The sequence below is a fragment of the Petaurus breviceps genome, unplaced genomic scaffold (assembly GCF_028583685.1).
Source record: "Petaurus breviceps papuanus isolate PSGF00001 unplaced genomic scaffold, PetGlider_PUasm1.0 90784, whole genome shotgun sequence".
Lineage (NCBI taxonomy): Eukaryota > Metazoa > Chordata > Mammalia > Diprotodontia > Petauridae > Petaurus > Petaurus breviceps.
In genome coordinates this window covers 6,068,238-6,077,299 of record NW_027187345.1, presented here as the reverse complement: position 1 = coordinate 6,077,299, position 9,062 = coordinate 6,068,238, and the positions used below count along the sequence as shown (strand labels likewise).

Sequence of the window (9,062 nt, the reverse complement as noted above, 5' to 3'; positions counted from 1 at the left end):
CTTTCTTTCTTTCTTTCTTTCTTTCTTTCTTTCTTTCTTTCTTTCTTCTTCCTTCCCTTCTTTTTCTTTCATGAGTTTTCTTCCACAGAATTATTAATGTGGAAATACATTTTACATGATATATAGACATGTATATATAAAAATAGATATACATATACATATATAACCTATATCAGATGGCTTACTGTGTCACAAAAGGAGGGGAAGAAACTCCTTTCTCTCCAGATTGTAGAACTCAAAACTTTTTTCAAAAAAAATGTTGAAAATTGTTTTGCATGTAATTGAGGGAAAAATAAAATATTATTTATTAAAAAAAAAAACTTTCTCTCTTTCTTTCTCACTGCTTCTCCTTTCACATGAACTGGAATGATGCTGCTTCCCTTCCCCTGGGGCTCCTGAGAGTTGCTTTCCCTATCCTCACAGACATTTAATGAAAAGTAATGAGATTTAGGTGTGCTTTTTTTTTAAGTTCCCAACTCCTTCCTCAAAACAATAACTTTCATATAAATATAATATTTCAAAAATAAGCCAGAAGACTGTGAAGAAATATCTGGAAGAACACAGAATAGTCAAAATTGAAAATACATTAAATTCCAACATCTGCTTTACTCACAGCAACGTGCAATGATCCAATTATTCTGAGAATATTTGACTTACTTTTCATGAATTAGCTTCTTTGTGTCATCCCAGGTAGCCTCCAAACGATTTATCTCTTCATCAAATTCTGGTGCAAAAGTCACATCTTTCTGAGCTATTTGTTTAGCTTTGTCCTTCAGCCACCACAATTCATGCTCATGAGAATTCAACTCATCTTCTAACTGATTAAAAACTCGTAACCTACAAATGAAAATGTTTAATTGCCTTCCTTTTAAAATTTATTTATCTAAAGACTTTGTCTATATTTACATGATGCATATTTTTATTGGTATGGGTATTTCCATTTCCCATTATAATTCACAATCCCTCTAGGACTTAGTAGATGGTGTTTGAGAGTTATTGTGATTTAAAAAATATCCCTTCTGTAATGGTAATGTGGGTTTGAAGATCTTCCCTGTCCCTAATAAGCCTAAGGGAATTTGAAGATCTTCCCTACCCCCTAAGAGGCTGAATGTAATCCCTTAGAGCCTGTGGTTGAAGGAGTTTGCTGAAGGGTGGAGCAGAACCCACAGGAAGCTAGAAGTCAGAGCAGCTAGATGGAGGGACAAGAGATGATAGCAGGCAAACAGACAGTTAGACTTGTGAGGAAATGTTTGTGAGAAGGCCAAAGAATGGTGTGGCTTTCTGCTACTTTGTAGTGTATTAACTTCTATGTTGCTATGATGGATTCAGTTTTCTGGTATTGGGATTTGGTTTTCTGGTGTCTGAATAAATGTTTTGCTTCTGTCTTCTAGATGGAGAGTCTACTATATTTTGTGATTGAGCACTATTCCAGCATATTCACAGTTGCCATCAGTGCTATAAATATCATGTTGACACTATACCCGTCAACCAAGCTTATATTTACCCTTTAATTAAATTTATTTAGGTAAAAGACTTCTTGAATTTCAAATTACTTGTATCATTATTTTAACTATTATATTTAAGAAATACCCATCCAATAAATTTCAGTTTAGCAAAAGTTTATTTGGTATTTATTATGTGAAAGCTGAATCTATATAATATAGAAAAAAACCCAAAAATTTTGTTGTCAACAGGAGAGCAGAAAAAAAGGAAGTAGAACAAAAATTCCCATTCCCTTTGAGTCTCTGCTACTTATCATGGACATGGGAGTAGAAAGGGATTGAAAAAAAATATTCTGATTTCATGAAAGATGAGAATTAGACTAAATGAGCTTGGAATGGCACAGGGGAAAAGTAGTTTAAAAAGACATTTAAAATTACTATGGGAATTAGTTTTTAAGCAGGTGTTATGGCTGAGATTTATGTTAGTCACCCAAAGAGCCAATAAAGCCTGAGAAGCTATATACTAGAGATTTTGCAGGCCTTTTCACTTGGGAAAGAACTGAAGATAAGCAACACAAAGCAGACAATTAAAACCAAATATATATATACACACATCAATCAGAAAAGGACACGAGAAAGCAGTGTAATGTCATCACTAGAGGCCATCTGTGACTGTGCAGTATCCATCAGATGATTTATGCTGTCACATATCTTCCTTAGCATGTTCTCATATGTGTCCTTCCTATGTGTTTCCCTGCCCTATTGATGGATGGCTTGGGAACCTTTGGGAAAATACCACTTTGAGTGGAGGAGGGAGGGTAGGTGTGTATGAGGTCTTTTCTTAATTTACTAAGTAGTTGGAATAAATGTCTTTTTGTTTTGCAAGAATGTCCCCTCTGGCTAGTCTAATAAAAGTAAACACAGTTTTGAGTGGATGCTGACCCATAGAGTTGAAGCTGGAGTAGCTTTCTGGAGACCCACTTGTGAAGAGGGCCCTGGGTACCACAAAAAGTGAGAAGAAAATCTCTAAGTGAAACAGCAATTTTTTTTTTTACAAAAGAAGAAAAGCTGAGCATAAGTTTCTTCTACCTTTGTTGAACAGCTTGCTGGGTAAGCTCCTTCAACCTTTCTTTGTCAGTCCTTTCTTCAATATCTTCAAGACTCTTCAGGAGTGTTTCCTTGTGATCTGCAAAAGCCTTTCTCAGGGTTTCAAAGGCCTCTGCCTCACTCTGCTTGGTCCCCAGGAGATTCTGGATTCTCTCTGATTCTAAACCAAGTTGATCTGCCATTCTCCTACAGGAAGCTCTCTGCTCAGAACTGCCACTTTTCAGGTGATACTGGGCTTTCGTGAGAATTCCATCTAGACTAATTGCAATACAATCTAAATTTTTAGCATGCATAATAACATCATTTAAGTCCTTCTCCAATAATTCAGACTGTGCCTTATCCATGTTACTAGTAGCTTCCACTGTTTGCCTTAGCCTATGGAGAACACTCGATAAAGAAGCATGGGCCTGGAGGAACTGGGTCAACTCAGTCAATGCAAGTTGCCTTCTCTCAATCGTCTGATTGGCTTCTTGGAACAGCTGGAAGCAATCCTCTGCTCTGCCCTGGAGAGTGTGGTGGTCCTCTCCTTTGCTGAAAGAACATAGCTTTCCTAAGTGAGTTTTTAGCTGAAGCATTTCTTCCTTCTTGCTCTCTACGTCTGCTGAGTGGTCCTAAAAAAATGATAAAAAAAAATAAAATAAAATCAGTCTAGCCATATAGATATGCCTCTCCTTATCCAATGGGTCTATTTTACAATTTAAATTCATTTCAATTATATTCAACCATTGCTCTGTCCGAGGAACTGGACTAAGTTTTGGGGATATTAGAACAAAACAAAACAGAAGGAATAAACAAGTCTGGGTGTTGGGGATTCAAAGACAAAAAATGAACCTTACAATCTAGTAAGGGGAGAATATGCAATTATATAAGTAAAACAGATTTAAGGTAATTTCAGAGCAAATCAGGAAAAGGATTCAGTTGGAAGGTGACACTGGACTTGAGCCTTGAAGGAAACTAGGGATTCTAAGTGAAGAAGGTGAGGAAGGAGTGCATTTCTGATGGGGGGAGGGGGAAACAGCCAGGGCAAAAGCTTCAAGATGGGAGACGGACTATCACATGTCAGGAAAACTTCATATGCCAGTTGGGGTAACCATAGTGTGTGTGATAGGGAATATGTATTATGTGATATGTGTTATGTAATATGTATTGTAGGAATTATGTATTATAAGGCTAGAAAGAAGACTGGAAGAAAGAGCAATCTTTGTCATGAAGGAACTAACACTGGATATTGGTAGGAGAGGGGGATTAGATATATACCTAAATGAATGAATGAAGGAATAAATAAATGATGAATGAATGAATAGGTGAATGCATAAATGCATGAACAAGCTTTTTTTTTAAGCAATTAGGGTAAGTAACTTGCTCAAGGTTACATGGCCAGTTATTTTGTGTGGATGCCAAGTATCTGAGGCCAGAACCAATCCTGGGTTTCCCGACGCTGGGGCCGGCGCCAGTGCTCTTACTCACTGCACCACCTGGCTGCCCCTAACAAACTTATTTTTAATAAGATACTTTTTGAAGACACAGAGATATAGTTTATGGGGATAGGGAGAGAAGACCTCATAAAATAGGGATTACAAACTAATATAATACTTTAAATGCAATAGGAATATTCTTAAAGAATGCCATTCTGAATTTTTTTCAAGAAAAGAATACTTTGCAAAGAAAGAAGTTATTTTAAATGTCTTCTAAATCCATATTTTCACATAATTCTAATTTTACAGAATGAATTAGAATTAAGGTAATCATATGAAATGGAATTTTACATAAAAATATAAATTCTAGTCTATCAAAATCTTGGAGAACTAGGAGGAAACTTGACAATGCTTAACCGTTAATGTGGGCTCAAATGTACTTAATCTAGTATATATGAAAGAGAATAGCCCAAAGAGGGAAAGCTGAGTGGGTCCTCTAGTGGCCTGTCACATTATAGAGTAATATACATTTTATATTAAACCACTGAGATCATTAAACAGAATATGAAAATTCAATGAAAATCTTGAATACAAAGTATGTCAAGTAGTGAAAAATTTTTGAGTCTCTCAGAGCTTCTTCTATTAGCTGGGTGACAATGATTTGAATCTGCTAATGATTATAATTACTTTTATTTCATAAAGTTGGGACTTTTAGTAAAATAGAATTTCATAAAAATTGGAAATCTGCTTCATCCAATGTATTTAAAGCAGAATCTATCGATATTAATGCTATTATTACCATGGATATATATGTATATATTTATTTCCAAAAATTTTAATTCAACAAATATGTACTTAGGTATATAAAATGTCTGCTTTTTTGATGCTTTCTACTAGGTGCTGGAACACCAAAAAAGAAAAATGAAAAATTCCTCCCTTCCCTCCAGGGCCTTGTTGCTGATTGTCCTTCATTCTTGAAGAGGACCATAATTTTATAAAGGTGATGCCATGAATTGCAAGTGAATTGGATTTAAGTGAGCGGGGGCTGCACAAAGTTACCAGCCTCACTTTCTCTTCTGGAGGCATCTGGGTCCAGTGGCCAGACATAGATCACAAGGACTGAAAAGCACCTCCCCACCCCTCCAGGGTCTTACATTTTACAGGAATACAAATAAGTATAACATTGGTGAAGGAGTGAGGAGGGGGAAGAAAAGATCAGATGAAGACCCCAAAGAAGATTTAAATGTGAGAAAATAATTGGGAATGGGTAGGAGGGATAAAGGTACCTGAGCTAAGCAATGAAGAAATATAAGGATTATGAAAGTATGAATTGTGGACCAAGTTAATTCCATGCATGTGAATGAAGAATGGATTGGGGAAGGTGGCCAATTCAAATGATAGCAATGAAATTCTGGACTAGGTGACAAATATGGTCAATAGTGGAAATATTCCTGAGTGATGGTGGCAGATAAAGGTTATAGAAGTAGCAACAGAAATAAAGTAATATGCTAATTCCTCCTCCTGGACCGATTAAGGGGAAAAAGGAACTTTGTGGACAATGCTTTCTATTTCTGTGAAGTATGCTATGACAGCAAACTATCAATAGAGGAATGCTTTATTATAAATGGCAAAAAAATTTAGTATACATAGGAAAAACCACTTTCAAAGTAACTAAGAATTTAGAGTGGGAAATGGGAAAGTAAAAGCCAAGTCATTAGTCTTGGTTTTCTAATTAGATGAGAACAAGAGAAACAATATCATAATAAACATTAACATTTCACCTTAAAAATCTATTTCCTTCAGCACAGGGACTGGAAACAAGCAATAGGATTGCTATTTGTTAATTAACAAAGGAGTAGGGGGACTACGTCTATTTAACTAATTTTGTATAGCACAGAGAACAAAGACTAGATGGATTTAAATGTATTTAAAATCATAGGATTATAGAACTAGACCTCAGGTGCCAACAATTCCAATTCCTTATTTTACCATGGGGAAAATGAAGCTTACACACTAAGTGACTTGACCAAGGTCACACAGGCATTAAAGAATTAGAGGTGGAATTAGAACCCATATCTTATGACAACCAGAGTCACTGTCCTTTCCATTATACGTACTACAATGAAGTCAACAGTCATCTAACAAATAAGATTTATTTCTTTACACCCAGTGACCAGTATACTGCCTTGCATGTAGTAGGAGCATAAAATTTAGTATTAGTAAATAACTAGCAATAACTATAATGATGATTTCGATGTCTACTAAATAAATGCTTACCTTTCTTGGCATCATTATTCTGTGTTAAGTAAATACTTTTCATTCTCACCTTCTATAAGAAAACTTCTCCAATCTCCTTTAATACTTGTGCCTTCCCTGAGATGATCTCTAGTTTACCTGGTCCATATTTTATACATACATAGTTGTTTACATGTTGCCCAGTTCGTTAGAATGTAAGCTCCTTGAGGGCAGGAACTGTTTTTTGCCTTTGTTTGCCCAGTGCTCAGCACAGTGTCTGGTACCTAATAGGTTCTTAATGTGTTTGTTGATTGAACTTTCATTCATGTGTATGCCCTTTCTTCAATCTTAAAAAAACTGTGCTTTACCTTATGTTGTGCTATAGCAGCATGATGGTCCATTATGCTGATCTCAGAAGTACTTTGTAAATCACTGAGAAACTGCTTAATCCAGACAGAAAATGAAAGTAGCAGTTCATCAAATTGCTGGTGTTCCGCAACTACAGACTGGAGGAAACTAATTCTATACAGAAAGAGAAAGGTAGAAAGGGTGTTGTTTAAGGTTCAAAAGTTAGTTTGAGGTAATTTCCATTTATATGGAGTTTATAATTTTACAACTTACTTTCCTCATAAAATGGCTGTGTGATGCAGTGCATAGAGCACTAGACAGGAAGAAAGCTCATATTTGGCTGCTAGCTATGTAAATCTGGGCAATTAATTTTATCTTGGTCTGCCTCAGTTTCCTCATGGATAAAATTGGGATCAATAACACCTACCTCCAAGAGAGTCAAATATAAGTATTTTGCAAACATTAAAGAATCACACAAATGCTGGCTCCTATTCTTACAATTATGTGAGGCAGAATGAGTAGTATTAACCTCCTTAATACATGAGGAACTGAGGCTGAGAGTATTTTAGAGTTCATAGTCCAATCAGTCAAGTCAATTTTTCCCCCTTTGTACCATTCTGCCCCCAAGGGTTAAAACTATAAGAAAGGAATGAGGTCAGCTTAATGCTATGAACACAAAGAGTACTACTTAACAACATCCAATATCTTGTCATCCTCACAAAACAGGTTCGGGAATTCGGGTCCAGAGAAAGAAAGTTAATTGCCCAAAATCACGAAGTGGGAGAATAGCCACAGAAAAGTTTGTCTTTTGACTCCCGGAACAATGTTCACTTGATAACTGGCTTTCTTAATTTAGGAGGCTCATCATCTACACATGAGTCAAAGTGAGGAGTTTTGAGGAAAAACAAGCAAACCTTTTGCTAATTATTTGAGGCAAAACTCTCCATCTCTCATCCAGCTGCTCCAGCTGTAGCTGGATCACTTTCACGTCATCTTTGGAAGCCACTGAGAAGAGAGATTCTTTCAACTGTAAGAGACTGCTGTACAGTGAGGCATGGGACACAACTTCATTCTGCAGTGCCTGAGGACAAAAGAGAAGATATCCATGTTATGAAAGGACAAACTGGTAATTAGAAATTCAAGGAGCTAAGTTGAAAGGACTCTAAAACCACCTAGTTCATTTCAAATCTCTCAATTACATTGTCTATGCTCCAGCCATCATTCTCATCTCACTCCACCTTCCTCCTGGATTCTGCTCCTGACTCATATTCTGATAGGGAGAGTGACTGAGAAGGAGCAGCTAAACAGGTAGGAGGATGGAGGGAGAGGGAGGGAGAGAGAGAAGGGGAGAGGGAGACAGAGAGAATAATGTTCACAAAAACAGAGAGAAGAGAGTATACAGAAGAGAAATTATGTCAAGAGTGCTGATAACCAGGGGCAGCTAGGTGGCACAGTGAATAGTGCACTGGCCCTGGAATCAGGATGACCTGAATTCAAATCCGGTCTCAGACACTTAACACAAAAACTAGTCATGTGAACTCGGGCAGGTCACTTAACCCCAATTGCCCTCCCCTCCCCCCTCCAAAAAGCAAAAAGCCTAAACAAAACAAAGCATGCTGATACCTACAAAAAAGGTCAAGATGAATGAGGATTAGAAAGCAATTAAATCTGGAATATTTTGTTCAGCTCAACATGCCATATTTTTGAAAGAGTGTTAAAAACTGGGGAACATCCAGAAGTTAAGTAGGACTTGAAAAATTTCGAGGTCAAGCCATACTAACACTGGCTAAAGAAACTTGGGGTGCTTAACCTGAAGAAGGAGTGCATGGAAATTGCCTTTATGTATTTTTATCATGTAAAAGAGGAATTACATTTTTTTTCACTTGTCCCCAGAGGCCAGAACCAAGAGAAAGAGGTAGAAGTTATGAAAGATTTAGATGCAATATTAATATAAAGAAAAATTGGAATAGTGTCTGAAATTGAGATGGGCTTCCTCAGGAGATCATGTGTTCCTCTTTACTGCAGGTGTTTAAGAAGTGGTTCCATCATCACTTACCTGCCTTTTAGAAGTGACAACTTTCTATAAGGCTCAACTCAGGTGCCATCTTTTTATATTCTCTCCTGATCTTATATATGAATCTTATATTCTCTCCTGAAACCTTTGGTTGTGAGTGGTCTAACTTTCTACCAATTAAATCATATTTATCTGGTTCAACGTTCATCTCCTAGTAAAATGAAAGCAGAAACTGTCTTTCATTTTGTCTGTTTCAGTTGCCTAGAAGAATCTCTTGCACATAGTGGGTACCAGTGGTACCTACTGTGTGAAGAAATTCTGAGGAAGCCAATTTTCTGAGCAATCTGTGAGACAAGGGGAGAAATACTCTAGCATCTGATGTCAAAGATGAATTTTTTCTAAAGACCCAACAAGAGGGAACTATTGGGATATGAAGCTGAAGAGGTCATATCTTCCAATTTTTAATTAAAGATCACATGAACTTAAGGAAAGGATATATGT

The 9,062-nt window shown here is 36.7% G+C and overlaps 1 protein-coding gene across 9 annotated transcripts in view; it reads right to left on the bottom strand.

Moving 5' to 3' along the window:
• SYNE1 (spectrin repeat containing nuclear envelope protein 1) overlaps positions 1-9,062 on the bottom strand; it is a 575,153-nt gene that overhangs the window by 308,970 nt on the left and 257,121 nt on the right. For all 9 annotated transcript variants that reach the window (XM_069069647.1, XM_069069646.1, XM_069069648.1 and 6 more), the window contains 4 exons: positions 7,462-7,628; positions 6,568-6,721; positions 2,532-3,160; positions 658-837 (listed from right to left, as the gene is read on the bottom strand). In XM_069069647.1, coding sequence (XP_068925748.1) covers positions 658-837; positions 2,532-3,160; positions 6,568-6,721; positions 7,462-7,628 — 1,130 coding nt within the window. The remainder of the gene's footprint in view (positions 1-657; positions 838-2,531; positions 3,161-6,567; positions 6,722-7,461; positions 7,629-9,062) is intronic.